At 51.2% G+C, this 17,205-nt stretch overlaps 1 protein-coding gene across 1 annotated transcript in view; it reads left to right on the forward strand.

The window, feature by feature from the left end:
- The window catches only part of Tgfbi (transforming growth factor beta induced), a 30,168-nt gene extending 13,352 nt beyond the window's left edge, over positions 1 to 16,816 (forward strand). Inside the window, exons 3-17 of the mRNA XM_057787587.1 lie at positions 381 to 445; positions 1,800 to 1,960; positions 2,225 to 2,389; positions 2,624 to 2,770; positions 4,469 to 4,610; positions 7,274 to 7,486; positions 8,190 to 8,327; positions 8,853 to 8,998; positions 9,630 to 9,766; positions 10,447 to 10,577; positions 12,897 to 13,021; positions 13,952 to 14,054; positions 14,476 to 14,555; positions 15,498 to 15,522; positions 16,199 to 16,816. Coding sequence (XP_057643570.1) covers positions 381 to 445; positions 1,800 to 1,960; positions 2,225 to 2,389; positions 2,624 to 2,770; positions 4,469 to 4,610; positions 7,274 to 7,486; positions 8,190 to 8,327; positions 8,853 to 8,998; positions 9,630 to 9,766; positions 10,447 to 10,577; positions 12,897 to 13,021; positions 13,952 to 14,054; positions 14,476 to 14,555; positions 15,498 to 15,522; positions 16,199 to 16,239 — 1,819 coding nt within the window. The 3' untranslated portion in view covers positions 16,240 to 16,816. The remainder of the gene's footprint in view (positions 1 to 380; positions 446 to 1,799; positions 1,961 to 2,224; positions 2,390 to 2,623; positions 2,771 to 4,468; positions 4,611 to 7,273; positions 7,487 to 8,189; positions 8,328 to 8,852; positions 8,999 to 9,629; positions 9,767 to 10,446; positions 10,578 to 12,896; positions 13,022 to 13,951; positions 14,055 to 14,475; positions 14,556 to 15,497; positions 15,523 to 16,198) is intronic.
- The last annotated feature ends 389 nt before the right edge of the window (positions 16,817 to 17,205 follow it).

A 17,205-nucleotide genomic window follows, 5' to 3' on the forward strand; every position in this document is an offset into this window, starting at 1 on the left:
GCCCCTCCACCTCCCACATGTGTGTTTTACATTTGTGCTGAGACCTAGAGAAGAGGTGAGACTATGGGGAGCGTGTTGGGGGGGTAAGCTCAGAGCTAGAACCAGCACAGGAGTCCTCCCAGCTCCTCCCCAGAACACCATCTATCCAGAGCCCTGTGCATGGTTGTTGGAGGTCATTGCAGAGTGACTGATGGTTCTGTCAGGGCTATTGAGTGTGCTGCCTTCGCCTGGTTTCCCGGTTGGTTGGCTGCTGGTGTTGGCGACCATCAGAAACAGGTTACAAGGCTGTTGATGCTCCTGGTCTCTATGCTTGTTGCCCCGGGAGAGCATCTGGGGGGAGAAGCAACACACTGAGGGACACTCTCCTGTCTCTATTTCAGAGTTATCAGCTATGAGTGCTGCCCAGGATATGAAAAGGTCCCGGGAGAGAAAGGCTGTCCAGCAGGTGAGTGAGCCAGGCCCTGCCTGTGGGTGGATGGGATGGAAGAGTTTACCCTGTGAAGGGCAGCACAGTCATAGCATGGTGGGGGCATGTGGTTGAGATGTCTCTCCCATGTGCTCCCTGGGCCACGAGGTGCAGAGGACGGAGGTGGAAACAGTACCTGTCCTGAGCTACTCCTGACCCTCAGCCGCAGATGGAACAAAGGCCACTCCGCTCTTCCCAGCCTCTTCTCCGCGGTTACAGGCTCTGACCTTGTCATTAGTGGCTCTCCATGGTTACAGGCTCTGACCTTGTCATTAGTGGCTCTCCATGGTTACAGTCTGACTTTGTCTTCAGTGGCTTTCTGTGCTTACAGGTTCTGACCTTGTCAGTGGCTCTCCATGCTTACAGGTTCTGACCTTGTCAGTGGCTCTCCGTGCTTACAGGTTCTGAACCTTGTCAGTGGCTCTCCGTGCTTACAGGCTCTGACCTTGTCAGTGGCTCTCTGTGGTTTCAGGTTCTGGCAAAGATGGCAAGATACTTGTGAATTTTACTAGAACCTTCACTGCCACACAGCAACTATGCAGGGCTGGGTTTTGTTTTAGTTTTGAAATCCAAGATAGTTTAAGCTTAAGATAGGAACAGGAATTTAAGAGGGAAAGAGATTTAATTTAGTGGCAAGTTCATGATGCTATAGTTACTGTGGCCAGGGCCATGGCCCTGCTAACTGAAGGAGAAGGGCAGTTGAAAAAATAAAAAGGGATAAGGATGTTGGCCTATAGGGGGGGGACTTAACTTTGGGGTGATCATTTCTAATGATTTAAATACATCTGTTATCCCAGCAGTCAGAAAACTGAGGCAGGAGGATCACCATGAGCTGAAAGCCACATAGTGAGTCTGTCATAGAACGCAAATAAATAGACATTCCAGTTGCTGTCTCAGGGGACCCTTCTCAACTTCAGACAGTTCCTGAAAAGCACACGAGAGTCTTGGCAGATAGATTTACAGTTCTTTTGTTCTAGCAGCGCTGCTAGGGAACACGTGACAGTAGCTGGGGAGATCTGCAAGGCCCGTGTGGAGTTCCCGCCTGTTTCTACCCGCTTTATCTGAACACATCGAAACAGAAGCTCTGCTTGGCTGTTCTTAAAACACTTAGGAGCTGCCCATCAGGCTGGTCCACACAGGGAGGCATTTGACCTACTGGGTGGTTCTGCGAAGCATGTGATTTTAAGCGTCTCCATCCATAGACATCTGAATTTTCCCCACTCTTCCCCCTCCCTTCCCTCTGCAATTGTCCCATTCTTTCTGACGAAGAAGCGCGGGCAGGTGTATGTCTCAGATGGACTCACATCCGTCCCTCTGTCCTCTGCCTCTGCAGCTCTTCCGCTCTCTAACCTTTATGAGACCATGGGAGTTGTAGGATCGACCACCACGCAGCTATACACAGACCGCACGGAAAAGCTGAGGCCTGAGATGGAGGGACCAGGCAGCTTCACCATCTTTGCCCCTAGCAACGAGGCCTGGGCTTCCTTGCCTGCGGTAAGAGGAGCCTTCTGCCCAGGGCACTCATCCTGGGAATCGCCTTTCTCCTGAGACCTGGGCACACAGTGGGATTCTTCTGCTGGGTCAACATCCTTCCCCTTAACCCCTGAGGGAAAGTTAAAGTGGGGTTCCCAGGAGCCTTCCAGTGGCCCCATCCTCCCAATGATGCTCACTAAAGGAGGAGCAATTGGCGGAAGAGGGGTCTAGGTTCCCTTGGAGCAGGGGTTGCTTCCTCTCAATTACTGTGCCCTTTCTTTCTAGGAAGTGTTAGACTCCCTGGTAAGCAACGTCAACATCGAACTGCTGAACGCCCTCCGTTACCACATGGTGGACAGGCGGGTCCTGACAGATGAGCTGAAACATGGCATGGCCCTCACCTCCATGTACCAGAACTCCAACATCCAGATCCATCACTATCCCAATGGGGTAGGGGCATCCCCAGTTATTCAGCACTGTTCTCTGTCATAGCGAACCCACCTCTGGCCCATCGGGGTGTTTCCTTCTAGGGTTCTGTCTTGTGATTTGATAAACCGTAGACACGCCCTTGCCTCTGGGTCTTCTCTACAGAAGGTCCCACTTCACACTGCTCCTAGCTGTGGGCCCACTGTTTGCCCTTCCCGCAGCCCTCTCTTTACTCATCCTTGCTTCTTCTATGGGCAGATTGTGACGGTGAACTGTGCCCGGTTGCTGAAAGCTGACCACCATGCGACCAACGGCGTGGTGCACCTCATTGATAAGGTCATTTCCACCGTGACCAACAACATCCAGCAGATCATTGAGATTGAAGACACCTTCGAGACCCTTCGGGTAAGGCCCATGCAGGGGGCAGTTGACTTCCCCAGAGGGACCTGGCAGGGTGACTTCTGCAGGAGGACCTGAGAATGTCCCATGTGTGGTTAAATGGAGAAGATACTATGAGCACTGGGCTTGACCCACTCCGAGAAATGACCTGTTGGAAAGCTTCCCTTTCTTTGGCTCTTCTGGATAAACCAGCGATCTGTCACAGTAACTGCCGGAATCCTCTGAGCCTTAGGGCTTGAGCTGTGAAGTCCAGAGTGTGAGGGCCCACCTCCCTGATTCTACTTCCCACACAGGGCACTATTACAAATGTCTTGTCAGCTGGCACGGTGCTTTTAGGCCATATGTCACCAGCCTGGGGCCTCACACATGTCCCCTGGAGCACAGACCTTGCAGAGAGGCTGTGGTGTGACTCAGGAGTGTAGTCCAGACTCCCAAGCTGGCTCCTGAGTGCTCTGGCCGAAGGCGTATGTCTAATAACTGGAAAGGCAAGCGGTTTCCTGTTGGCGCTGGCCACACAGGAGGAAGTGAACACGGGCTGCCATGTCAGGGGTTTTGCCTGATTCAAGGAGAACTTCCTAACCACAGAGCACACAAGAGGGAGTGGGCAGCCCCTCCCTGGAGATCTCCAACACAGAGACAAACACACAGCAGCATGGGCGCAGAGGGGCCTCGGCGTCTGGGGAGAGCTCTTGGCTGGCTCAGGGGGCCCCCAGGGAGTCTAGCTCTCCAAGGGCTTCTCCCTGCCTTTCTTCTGGATCTTCAAGGGAATGTTAGTCCAAAGTCGGCAGCGCAGAGTCCTGTGACTAGCTCCCCTTGCTGTGGGATTCACAGAAAAAAAAAAAATCTCTTTCTTATTCCCCTTCTGCCCTCCCTGGTACCCATTTTTTTCCTTCTAGCATGAAGTTTCTAAAACCTGTCACTCCCCAGGCCTAGGTGACAGGGAACAGAGCGAGTCAAAAGGCTGCCATTCTTTCTGAGGGTCTAGATAAGACGTGAACAAGACAGGGCAGGGTGATGTCATTGGGGAGGGTCAGCGAGTGAATGGCAGGCAATGTAGCCCAGGAATGGGGGCCAGGGAAGGCTTCTTTGGAAGAGATACTCTTAGCAGAAGGCTCTGAAAGATGAGACAGCCCGCATTTCACAGCCCCACTGCAGAAGCACTGCTGAGGTAGGGAAGCCTGGAGGAAGCCTCCATGCCTTCCAGACCAGCAGAGACTCCCTACTGGGGAGCAGTCAGAAGCAGCTCCAGCTCTTAGGACACTGTTCTAGATGTGAAGCCCTGAGTCACATGATCTTTGCACGCCATAATCACTCAGAAGGGATCACTACTAATTGTGGAATTAGAGCTGGGAGACATGACAGTGAGTTTCATATTCATCTGGGGACCTACGCCAAGAGGAATGGCATTTTGGTCAAAGTTTGAAGGAATAGGAGTCCAAGACGCGCAGAAAGAGAGGAGGAGGGACTATTGGGATAAAGGCCTAGAGGTGGCATCAACTGACGTCTGTCAACACCTGAAAAACAGCCAGTGTGGCTGAAACATGGGCCCAGGCCTATGGAGTTTGTGCTAAGACAGAACCTCGGCCAGGCTTCTCTCTCACTTGGGACTTCTCTAAGTGTCTCTAGTCCCCAGGGAAGGCATAGCCAGGTGTGTGTATCTTGCCAAGTAAGCATACGAAACACTTCTCCTCCTTGCCCGTGCAGGCCGCTGTGGCTGCATCAGGACTCAATACCCTGCTGGAGGGTGACGGTCAGTTCACACTCTTGGCCCCAACCAATGAGGCCTTTGAGAAGATTCCTGCTGAGACTTTGAACCGGATTCTGGGTGACCCAGAGGCCCTGAGAGGTGAGCACCTTCAGCTCATGTTGCTGCTTCCTGGGCACAGCCCACCTGAACCCCGGCCTATGCTGATGCCACAAGTGTCAGGAAATCTGCTGCAACCCTGGTTTATGTTGTTCCCAGTGGCCATGTCTCTGTGGAAGCCTAGCAGAATCAATTCTGAGAGCCCCTAGCTGACCCTGACTAAATAAAGGGAACATAACTAGAGTGGCCAAAACTGTCAGGAGGACATATGATGCTTAGAGAGCTTGGGAGAATCGGGTGTGGGTGGCCGGTGGTGGCATCCTTCAACTAGAATCATCTTGGTGACCTTTTATATCTTTCTATATCTGACCAGAGGCTTCATGGGTAACCAAAAATACTAGTTAGGAATCAGTAATGGTCAGTGATTTATATTGCTGGTTCCATCTTTCAGTTCCTAAGTTAGGCACGGAAGGTAGATTAGGAGTGGTCCACTCTCACCTCACCTGACCCCCTTTAGTTCTAGAACTTCTGAAGGATCACTAGCACCAAGCTTCCCGGTGACCCTCTAGATCCTGTAATGTGCACATTCTTTCTCCAAAATGTCACTAGGTGTGACTTCATTTAAGTCTGCCTTGGCAGCGTGCCATGTAAGGAGAGGGAGCCCTGTGCTTTGCAGACACCCTGTAAATTTAAACTCTTCAGGCCAAGCACGAGAGGATAGGCCAGGCATGGGAGGACAGGGACACTTCAGAAAGCAGAGGTGGGGACTGTGCCTAGGTGAGTGTTATCCTTTAAGATACCTGTCCCTGGCTGAGATCTGGGGTTCCACAGTGAACACAGTCAAAAGTATGTCTTCAAGGAAGTTAGTCTGGTAAGCACCCGGCTTCCAAAGAAGCTGCTGAGGTGGGATCCGGTGAGTGCCATGTGGAGGGCAGGGCTGGGGTCCATGGCCTCAAGGGCTAGGAAGCTCCCCGAGAGGGATGTGGCTGCATCTCCCCACACATGCCTAAAATGACCAGACTACAAAGAGCAAAGATTTCCTTTGGCTCACAGTCTTCCATGTGTTATTTCCTAATCACTTGACCCCATGGTTTTCAAACCTGTGGCTTTGTGGGTCGGGCACTAAGTGACTTAAAGGCCTCACAGTTGCCCTACCTCTTAAAGTTGTCACCACCCCCACTAGTACCACTCTGGGGCCAAACGTTTAACGCACAAGCCTTTGGGGAGGAAGGACATTCAGCATCTACACTGTAGCATGCATTGAAAGATCTTTTGTACAGAGCACATTTTTTATTTTCATTGATATTGGAACTCATTATAGACCCCCAGATAGAGGCCTTTTGCTTATCTGCTTCTTCTCTGCCATAACCAGTTTGCTCCAACCAGGGTCCTGCCTTCTGCTGCTATAGCTACAGACTTGAAGACAGAGGGCTGGGGTCTACATTCACAGTGCCCTGTTTTGTCTCTAGATGGTTGATAGATAGTCAGGAAGCAGTCCTGGTCTGGCATATCTTGTTTGAAGCCTGACTTCTGGTCCTGTCCTTCTCACCCCTATATGACCCCTGCTTCTCCCCAGGAGTTCAGTTTACTTCTCTAGGAAGTATGATCCCTCAAAGGCCTCATTCCTATGGGGTCTTCTTGTCATTTTCAGACAGGGCTTACTATGTAGCCCAGGCTAGCCTCAAATTCAAGGCAGTCTTGCTTCTGAGTGATGGGATTACAAGCATACCACCATGCTTGGCCTGACATAGTCTTTTTGTCTCTTCTTTACTTACTGAGTTGGGTCAGTACTGGCTCTCAGGATCTGTTTCCAGCACCCTGGTGCCTCTGTCAGCCCTACAGCTTCCTCCTAACTGTGACAGGGCAGTTTTGGTTCCCACACTCAAGGATAAACTGAAACTTGCATCTGTGTTGAAGCTGAGACAAAGGACCTTGGTGACACTGGAGAGTAGTGTCTGGGAACCTGTGGGCTTCGGGAGGGGTGGGACTTGTCCTTGGCTTGTCCGTGCTGCTGCTTTCTCTGCACAGAGGTCATGAATAACCCTGAGACCCTGTTAGAGGTGTGGGTGCAGAGGCTTCAGCTTCTGACTGCCCAACACATGCCTCCAAAGCAGTGTCTATACTTATGAGGGAGCAGTGGACACAACCAGCCTCCAAGACAGATCCTGGCCACTAGGAGGCCTTGGGGTAAGATGAACATCATCCAGAAAACAAGACATACAGATAATACCTATCCTTGGGTCAGTTTTTATCATTTATTGTCTTATCCTATGTCTTATAAAGGCCTAAGACCTAAAGACCATAGTATACCTATTGGGGGTTTCCTCTTCTCCCTGGCCCATTAGAATTTACCCTGAAGCCCACTGTTCATGAGCTAATGGCTGGTGTTTCTGTGTTGTGGAGAGGCTTGCATTTCAGGTCTAGGAGACAATGCTAATCTTATCTGTTTACTCATAAGGAAGATGAGATTTGAGGCTAAGTGGCTGGCCCAGGATCCCACAGTTGATCAACAGCCAGAGGATTCAAACTCAGGCAATGTGACCACAGAGTCCCAATGGTTTTAGGTAGTGGTAGGCAAGAGATTATCATCTCTTGTCTTGTGGGCCCTGTAATACTCCAACAAAGTCCTCAGCCACGGGCAGGCAGGAAACTGGTCCCTGCAGAGGCCACGGCAGGCTCTAGAACTATGTCCTGTTCTGCCATAGACCTGCTGAACAACCACATCCTGAAGTCAGCCTTGTGTGCCGAGGCCATTGTCGCGGGAGTGTCCCTGGAGACCCTGGAGGGCACCACACTGGAGGTAGGCTGCAGTGGGGACATGCTCACAATCAACGGGAAGGCTGTCATCTCCAACAAGGACACTCTGGCCACCAACGGTGTCATCCATTACATCGATGAGCTGCTCATCCCAGATTCGGGTAGGTGGGCCTCAGGGGCCTCTGTCCTGCACAGCTTCCTCCCTTCTCTGACAGACCTGGTGACAGCACCAGGGCTATGTAGAATCCTTTGGGCCATTTCCTGCCCTTGGTTCAGCACACGGCCCTGTACCTACTGTGAACCTAAGGCCTATGGGAAGTGTGAAGCTTTGAGCTCCAGGTACAGAGGTCCAGACACCGTCCTGAGGCAATCAGGAATATGTTAGAGCACCTATGGAAGGAACAAGACACCATCGTAGAGTCCTTTCTGGCCTGCATCTTGTGGTTAGGCCCAAAAGGCCATTTGCTGATGTCACAACATCTTATTTCCTTAGAGAACCCAAGGCCACTGGCCCAGGGAAGATGACTGGATGGGCTTTGGTTTCCATTCAGAAAGGAAACCAGTCTCTTCCTGTGGGAGTATCTTCAGAAGCAGCCACACAGGCCATGCTGCCTCCTCCCCACCCTCAAACAGGCCCTGGCCAGACCACCCTGGGGTCAGGGACAGTTCTGCCTGCTGCCAAGTGACTCTTACCTCCCTGCAAGTTAGGTTTTCTGACCACACAAGCACGCTGGGCCCCACTGCATTCAGAGGGCTGGTGACTCACAAAATGAGGTTCCTGCTAATGCCTGTCGCATCTGGGGTGGACCATGGCATATACTCATGGCCGTGTTATCTTTCGAACTCTGTTTCTCCCTCTTGCAGCCAAGACACTGCTTGAGCTGGCTGCAGAATCTGACGTCTCTACAGCCATCGACCTCCTGAGGCAAGCTGGCCTCAGCACACATCTCTCTGGAAAAGAAAGCTTGACCTTCCTGGCCCCTCTGAATTCTGTCTTCAAAGGTAGCGTAGAGAACACCTTCTACTGTCCTGTTGTCTCTGGGACAGCTGCCCCAATCCTACAGCACTGCCCTGATTTACGACAGCCTTGGAACCTTCCACCCACCATAGCCCAAAGCAAATGTGACTCTCTCAGAAACTTTGGACTACCCATTGTTTATCTGAGACAGCCAAGAATGTACTGGGGACTTTTCCCCTCGGAACCCAGCATTTCGCTTCTGCCGAGAGTGGAGCAGGCTTCTGCTTTTTGTTTGCAGGGTCAACACGAGGGTATATGGGCAGAGGCCAGCTGAGCTGCCGCCGTGAGGATGGCAAGAAAGACCCTCTCCCCCAACTGAGGGCAAAAATACAAACACCCTCAGTGCCTAGACCTATTTTATTTTCTATAATAGAGGCCGAATGTTAAGGAATTTTGGCAGTCACCCTTATTTTCTGTCTCCATTTCCAAACCAAGGGGGGGGGATGGGCTTTCTTTCTACTATATGTGCCTCATCGTCCACTTCATCTCTGCACACCCTTCACTTGCAGATGGTGCCCCTCACATCGATGCCCAAATGAAGACTTTGCTTCTGAACCACATGGTCAAAGAACAGCTGGCTTCCAAGAATTTGTACCACGGACAGACATTAGATACATTGGGTGGCAAAAAGCTGCGAGTTTTTGTTTATCGAAACGTAAGTTCTAGGACCTCACTCACACCCCTTCTTTGGCTTCAAATCTACAATTGTTTTTTAAAGTCCTCAATAGCCAGGAACTTATGTAAGAACTGGCTTCTACTAAAGGGGAAGTAGTTTCTGGAGAGGGCAGGATGCTAGCTAATACTTCCTTTCCTGCAGACTTGGAGAATAAGGCTCAGACCTAACTGAATTGCTGAGGACTGGGGCTACCTGGGGCTCAGCAGGATGGACAAGGGGGGAGGGGCATGGAGACTTTGAGTCTTCCCAGGCTTATGCCAAGAGAAGCCCTATGAAGCTCAGACCTCTTTGATCCAAGACCTTCCCATATCAAACAGGAGGGATTGCTCCTGGCCTGGGATCAAACAGGACCATTTGGTCAAAGATGTCCAATGACCGGTGAAATAAACCAGTCAGCTACCTCTTGTCTGCCTATTTGATCTTTGTCAATGGACCTCGTGTGAGACTGATGTTGTCACGGAGTCCTTATGCAATTTTAAGAACCCCTATGGCCACTCTTCCTTGTGGAACACTTCTGTGGGCAATGCCATTGCCACTGGCTTGGAACAAATCTGGAGACCCCTGCCTGAGAGGATAACCATCTCCCTTTCTCTCCCCCTCTTCTCTGCAGAGCCTATGCATTGAAAACAGCTGCATCGCAGCCCATGACAAGAGGGGACGGTATGGGACCCTGTTCACCATGGACCGGATGCTAACTCCCCCAATGGGGACCGTTATGGATGTCTTGAAGGGGGACAGTCGTTTCAGGTAACCAGTCTCATCCCAGGGCCAGGCTTCCTTCAAGTGATCATGCTGGCCCTCATCTATTTTATCCAACTTCCCAGGGGTGACCTAATGCTAGTGACACATTGGTGTGATCTTCCATGTTTGGGGTGTGGTGAGAATGAGGGTCTCCCTGAAACCTTAGGTTGGGAAGCAGGGCTCTTGCTGGCGGTATAATCTTCATACCCATTGTAAGGGGAGACGTTCTTATTACTACACAAGGGTGTCACTCACACCAGAAAGTCCCCAGTGAGCTGAGGGCACAGGTTAAGGACCTGTCGCCTTTTCCTTTCTGTATTTTATTTATAGGCGACTGAAGTCACCATGTCACTTTGCTTCCTTGCCTTGATCCCTCTGTCTCCAACTTGCTAGTTCTCCAGTGAGTGCTGTCAAGCCAAGGGTTTCCTGAGCACTGGCTTCAGCCGCCTGCCCAAGGGCTGGGATACTGGGCCCCTGGCTCTACGGGATCACACTCAGCAGACACTGACTCTGCCAGGCTCAGGGACAGCCATACCAAGTCCCACCTTTCTCCTCTCTCTGTTCCCTCTGTCCATATTTCCTGTGTATGACATTCTTTCTCGTTGGAAAGATGTAAAGTACACGGTCTCCCTCCTGCATCGGGAGAGGCCACAGAAAGCAAACTCATCTTCTCTGATTGTCTACAGCATGCTGGTAGCCGCCATCCAGTCTGCAGGGCTGATGGAAACCCTCAACCGGGAAGGGGTCTACACTGTTTTCGCTCCCACAAATGAAGCTTTCCAAGCCATGCCTCTAGAAGAACTGAACAAACTCTTGGGTAAAGAGCAATTTAAACTGCTATTCCCATTTCCCTGAAATAGCCGTCTGTCCCGGCCATGGCAGGAAACGAGAGATGCAGGGCAAAGGGACTTAGTGATGAGGCCATGTTGTGGACATGTGGGCAGAATTAAGGGGACCACAAACGGTGACAACAGTGGAAAAGGGTGGGGTGAGGGCAGGGACGGGGCCGTGGCAAAGAGGGGTCCTGAATGCCCCTTCCTTCTTTTCCTCCCTTGGGCCAGTTGACTTTCAGCCAGTTGTAGGAGGGCAAAGGTGAGGCCACTTGGTTTCCTTAGACACGGGGCCAAGCAAGCAAGAAATGAGCCACTGAGGTGTGTGCTCTCCGCTGGGGAGCTGTGATGGCAGAACTGCATTAAATGTCCTCAGAGATGGAAAGTCCGTCTTGGTCAACTTCAGCTGAGGGTGGTGGCTAAGCGTGTGAGTGAGCTCTGGTGAGCTGCTGAACCTCTCTGAGCCTCATTTTCCCCTTTAGAAAAATGAGGTTGGCAACAGTCCCCTACTCACTACGATACGGATTAAATGTGGCACACGGGACAAGGCACACATGTTCCATTAATAGTGGTGGTGACAGGGAGATGGGTTCGGGGTGATGGGTGTTACCTCTGATGTATACCCACCCTCCCAGGAAGATGGTCAGGGGAGGAAGAAAGGAGCCTGAGGAAGCGGCTTAGCCAACCTCACTCAGAACAAACACAGTTTATGCCTCCCTTCCTGCAGGAGAACAGAAGGCTCAGGTTGCAGTCAGCAAGGAACTAAGTTTGTGTCCTGTTTAATTTTCCCGATTGCCAAGTGCATGCCTGTGTCCACGCTGCTGACGCAGGCTCCTGAGAAGAGGGGAGAAGTCCAGTCTGCACATAAACGTCCCATCCTCTCTCAGCCTTCTAAGAAGGGATTATTCCCCAGGTGGCCTGGGCCTGCTCAAGTTCACTCATGTTCAGCTGTATGCGAGGTCTGGGAGGGGGTGTGGGGAAAGTTTCCTAAACAGTCAAGTCTTATGGGTAGGATAAATGACACCCGAGGGAGGAAGAGTGGCCCTGGTGACTCCAGGGGACTGGCTTGACTTTGCAGCTCCGGGCCATATTTTTGTGGGAGGGGATCTCTTACCAGCTTCAATGTAGATGTTCAGGAGACCCTTATAGGTGGCTGTAAACAGAGACAGCTTTAGTTTCCTGGCTGCCCAGACCCCAAAAATCACACAGAAACTAAATTAATGACAACACTGTTTGGCCAACAGCTCAAGCTTATTTCTAGATAACTCTTATATCTTAAATTAACCCGTTTCTATTATTTTGTATTTTACCACGAGGTTCGTAGTTTGTTACCTCTTACTTCTTGGGCAGCTACATGTCTGCCTAACTCCGCCTTCTTTCCTCCTCTATCTCTGCTTGGAATTCCTGCCTTGCTATATTCTGCCCTGCCATAGGCCAAACCAGCTTCTTTATTAACCAATGATAACAAAACATATTCACAGCATACAGAGGGGAATACCACACCAGCAAAACATAGATGTGTCCTTAACCAGATGAACTCTCTGAGTTGTTTTCAGCTTTCCTCTGGGTTTCCTGACCCTGGGAACAGCCACTCATAAGCCCTGGGGGAAATAAGCCACTGGCTGTCTATGGAAGGATCAGGACCAGAGGGTAGCTGGCAGATGTCTGTGCTGCCTCTCATGTAACTTGGGAAAGGTATCGGGTGCCTGGCCCAGTTGGCAGAGAAACTGATGTGACTTAGAAGGGTTGTGCCGAGGAGGAAGGATGCTGCAGAGAGAAAACTGCCTTGGCCCTGACCTCATCGGCTCCGTGGCTCCTCCAAAGCACAGCTGTTGATTCTTTCAAGTTCTCCCTCCAGGAAATAGCTAACTCCAGCAGAAAATGCACTTGAGGGCATAATGTGTAAATATTTCACTACTGTGTTATAGTCGGCAGGAGCCACGTCAGTGGTGAGGCATCCCAGATGCCGATGCTGGAAAGGTCCCTGGCTTTCCAGGCAAATATTTAGCTCATGGAAGCATGAGTCATATGCATAGAGGAGTATGGATTAACTCCTCAGCTGCCATGGAATCCTGCTTAACCCAGCCGCCTGCTGGCTCCAAGGCCAGCTCACAGACAGGGCTGTCTGCTGACTTTTAGACTGATAGTGGGTCATGGGCTGTGCACACAGTGGGCACTCGGTACACACTTCTGCTTGTTCACTGAGTTGTCCTGCTCAGAAGAAACCACTGCTATCTTCTCTTGTCCCTTAACCTCGCCAGTCGCCACCCTTGTGCATAACAGTGTCCCCTTCCGCCATCTTACAGCAAATGCCAAGGAACTTACCAACATCCTGAAATACCACATTGGCGACGAGATCCTGGTTAGTGGAGGAATCGGGGCCCTGGTGCGGCTGAAGTCTCTCCAAGGGGACAAGCTGGAAGTCAGCTCCGTGAGTGCGCCAGGGGAAGGTTGGCTGTGTGCTGCCATGAAGTCTCTAGGACACGCCTCGCCATGCACACAATTTTTAAGATGCTAATCGAACCTTCGAGTGTGGTTTGTCCAAAGAAAGAGAGAAAAGAGAAGCGCCCGAGGGACACCGAGAAAGATTACCTATAGATGTGTGTAGGAGCTTTCAGATGTTCAGGGAAATCGGGCATCTGACGTGGACTGTAAAGAAGACCCTTAGAAAGTGGAAAGTGGTCCCCAAAGCTCGGCACTCACTGAGCTGTTCCATGGCTGGCATCTTAAGAGGCCTCCCATTCTGATCTGCTCTGGGAGCCATCTCTCGCCCTATGGTGATGGTACCGCTCAGCTTTGGAGCTGGGTTCAGTGTGTCTCTATTTCAGAAAGAGAACGTAGCCAGCCTGACTCAGCAGAGGCCATCCGTGTGGATAGAAGCTGGTGGCTCTCTGCTCCCTTCTCTGGATCGTTGGTGTCCCTTGCTCACCAGTTCCTTGGAGACCGTGGGAGGAAAGCTGGGAGAGATCTGTTTAACTTGAGGTCACTCAGGGTCTCTTGGGACTGAGTTCCATGTGTTGGGATCCTGTCTGTCACAGGCACATGGGCTGTTCAGGAAAGCATTTGCCCCGAGGAGACCTCCCTACCTATGTAGTTCAAGGGGCTGTGTGGCCTTCCTTGCACCTCAGCTCCCACTTCCGTTAAGAGACAAGCTCCATCCTTACCCCGCATTGGGTGAGGGCATGAATCCTAATTGCACCGAGCCTCCATATGGCAGTGGAAGCCTGCAGAGATTAAGGGCCACTGCTCCCTGGAGAAGCCCTGCCGCCCATGCACAGAGTGGGTGTGTGGTCAGCAGGGGCCTGCAGAACGAGCAAAGCCAGTAGGCTCCGCATCTAACAACTGCTCTCTCTTCTCTTAGAAAAACAATGTGGTGAGCGTTAATAAGGAACCTGTTGCCGAAACTGACATCATGGCCACAAATGGTGTGGTCCATGCTATCAACAGTGTTCTGCAGCTGCCAGGTGAGATGCTAATCTGTGGTCCTCACGAATGGTGGCCACGAGCACGGCCTCCCTGGGGCTGAGGAAGAGTGCATCAAGAGCTATGGTTCCCAGATGACATACTACAGAACTTGAGGGCCTATTTCTTAGTGAGCTGCCTGCTGTCTTACCCCAACTCTGACATTTTACATCGTGTATATTTACATGGATGCTGGTGGCAGACAAGGCCCAGATATATGTGTGTGTGTGTGTGTGTGTGTGTGTGTGTGTGTGCATGGCGACACTGGTGGAAGACAGGGCCCGGCTGTGTGTGTATATATGGACACTAGTGGCAGACAGGGCGTGGTTGTGTGTTTACATGGGGACACGGGTGGCAGACAGGGCCCAGCTGTGTGTCCATTGAAATGGTGATAGCAGACAGTGGGCTTCTCTTTCTCCCTAGCCAATCGACCACAGGAACGGGGAGATGAGCTGGCGGACTCCGCCCTTGAAATCTTCAAACAGGCATCGGCATATTCCAGGGTATGTAAGGGTACCAGTAAGCATGGCTGAGGAAAGCAGCCCCGGGAGCCACCTTGTCAATGGGGGCAGCGCACCCCGAGTTCATGCCGTAGCAGCTTGGCTGCCAGATCTCTGAATGAGTCTTCATTTTCTGAGGCTTGTCTATCCTCTGAAGCGTGTGTGGATCTGGGCTCCCTGGCCTCATCCCTGCCTGCCTTGCCCCGCATCTCTCTCTTTCTAAGCTTCCTTGCTGGGTCCCCTGCCAGCTTAGGGTGTGGTGAGTTATCCTCTGTATGTTACTAAAGCTTCAGTTTCAAGAGAAGAGACTTCTGGCCCTGGAGGCTGGAGTTCCAACATGGCCCTCCACTTTTGAAGAGAGATCTCCTCCATAAGGGCTCTGAACTCTTACTTCTGGGAGTTGCCCTAGCTGACCCCCACTCCCCCCAACTCTAAGCTTTGATCTCAGTGGAAAAGCCTAATTTGTGGTCCCCCAAGAATGTCTATCCTCTACATAAGACCTGGCTTGAAAGAGACCTGGTACAGCCAAGGGCCACTGAGCTCACTGAGGGGGCTCTTTGGGGACCGTGGGTTCCACTTTTCCCTTTCTCTCCCCTGCTTCAGCAATTGTTTGGTGTAGAGATGACAAGGTGCAAAGACCCCCCATATGCAGATTTAATGATGATATGTACTGGAAACCTCACGCCCTAGGCATGACACATGCTGCAGTCCCTCCCTGGAGGACCGCCACAAGTTCTAGACCAGCCAGGGCTACATAGAGAGACCCTGGCTGGAAAAAAAAAAAGACAGAAGAAAAGGAAGGAAGGAAGGAAGGAAAGAAGGAAGGAAGGAAGGAAGGAAGGAAGGAAGGAAGGAAGGGTGGGTACAGAGGGAAAGACAGAAACGGAGGGGCTGGAAAAAAAATAATGAAAAGAAAGCCTGACCTGCGTGTGTTTGTCCTTTCAGGCTGCCCAGAGGTCCGTGCGACTCGGTAAGTGTCTGGGTCTGCTGTCCCCTCTGGGCTAATGAGCCCGACAGTCCCTAGCAGAGCCAACCTGCCATCTGTTATAACATTCAGTAAGAGAAGCCTGGCCCTCAGGGTCAGAGCAGCAGGGTCAGCTGGGGTCAGACAGGCAATCTAGTTTCCTTCTCTGTAACATGAAGATAGTAGGGTCGGGGTGGATATGGCTTTGGCCTCAGGGAACCTGGGAAGATTGCACAGGGCTTGGCAGACCCCACACTGAGAAAAACATCCCAAGATGACAGATGAAGAAAAACCTAAAAGATCAACTATTGAGTAAGACATGAAGTTCCACAAACCCCAAAGCCCCAGCTGTGTACCTGAACAGGAGAACATGGCAGAGGGAGGCCTCACAGCCTCAGGAGATCCCAACTACTTGGTAGTCTGAGACAGGAGGATTGCAAACATAAGGCTACAGCGTGAGTTCAAAGCTATCTGATCAATCTGGCAAGACCTTGTCTCAAAAATAAGAGAAAAGAGGGCCTGGATGTCACTCACTGTGAGAGCATTTGCCATGCATGCATGTGGCTCCAGGCTCATCCCCTGATATCCCCAAGATAGAAAGACTAAGCACCCAGACAGATGGTGGCACATCAGACGACGGTGGGACCCCTGCATCTTACTGGCTTTTCGTGCTTCCTTGCAGCTCCTGTCTATCAGCGGCTACTGGAGAGGATGAAGCACTAGCAGGACCAGCGAGGTGTGTACTGCAGCAGCTCCCTGCCAGTTTCTCCCAGTTTGTCGAAGAGACCATTGGATGTTTTTGAAACCAAATATCACACTTCAACCTACAAGGGCAACACCATATTGAATTCTGAGCCTTGGACGGGTAGAGAGGGGGTGGAGGAGAAACGGGCTCTTTTTAGCTTTTGGTCCCTCTAAGCGTGGTTGTTGACCCACTGAATACACAGATTACCTGGCTCTGACGTCCAGAAAGGACCTCTCCAAAGCATGGACTTTTCTGACTGTGCAGAGGGCCTGAACAAAGGGAGCTGCAGCATTGCAGAGCTCACAAATGTGAATCAAGCGGCTCGGCATTCTGGGAGCCCTGGCATGTTTCTGTAAAGCTCTTGTACAGCTGGAGAAATGGCATCACTATAAGCTATGAGTTGAACTGTTCCTGTCAGATATGTCTTGTATCCACACATGGCTTGGACACTTCTATATGGCCCTGCCCAGGTAGAAAAGAAAGGGTGTATAGAACATGTAGAATGCAAATTTCCTGGGTGCGATGGAGCCATGGTGTGTTTGTGATAATAAAACCAAAGAGATATATATCCGTATGCTGGTTGGATATTGGGGATGGGTTCTGCTCCTCGGAACATGCAAACTACTTCATGCCTGAGTCTTCCCAAGAGCAGTTCAGCGAGGAACCCTGAGGGTGGTTAATTGGTACAGTTCCAGCAACTGGCCCTTGGAAGCCCAGGCAGCTTGTGCTGGTGTAAGCTAAGCCTGGGCTGCTCTTGTTTCTGCCTACTCCTAAGTCCTCAGTTTTCAATTCACCCAGCACTGTGCCCCGTATTTCTCTGAAACCTCCTCCTTCCGGGGATGAGATGCCATGTTTGTGTTGGACTTTTGACGACTTGGTCTTGTCAACACAGACCTATCATTCAAGGGATCAGATGGGTACTCGGGACAGGGAGAATGTTAGTA

Source organism: Chionomys nivalis, chromosome 13, assembly GCF_950005125.1.
Source record: "Chionomys nivalis chromosome 13, mChiNiv1.1, whole genome shotgun sequence".
Lineage (NCBI taxonomy): Eukaryota > Metazoa > Chordata > Mammalia > Rodentia > Cricetidae > Chionomys > Chionomys nivalis.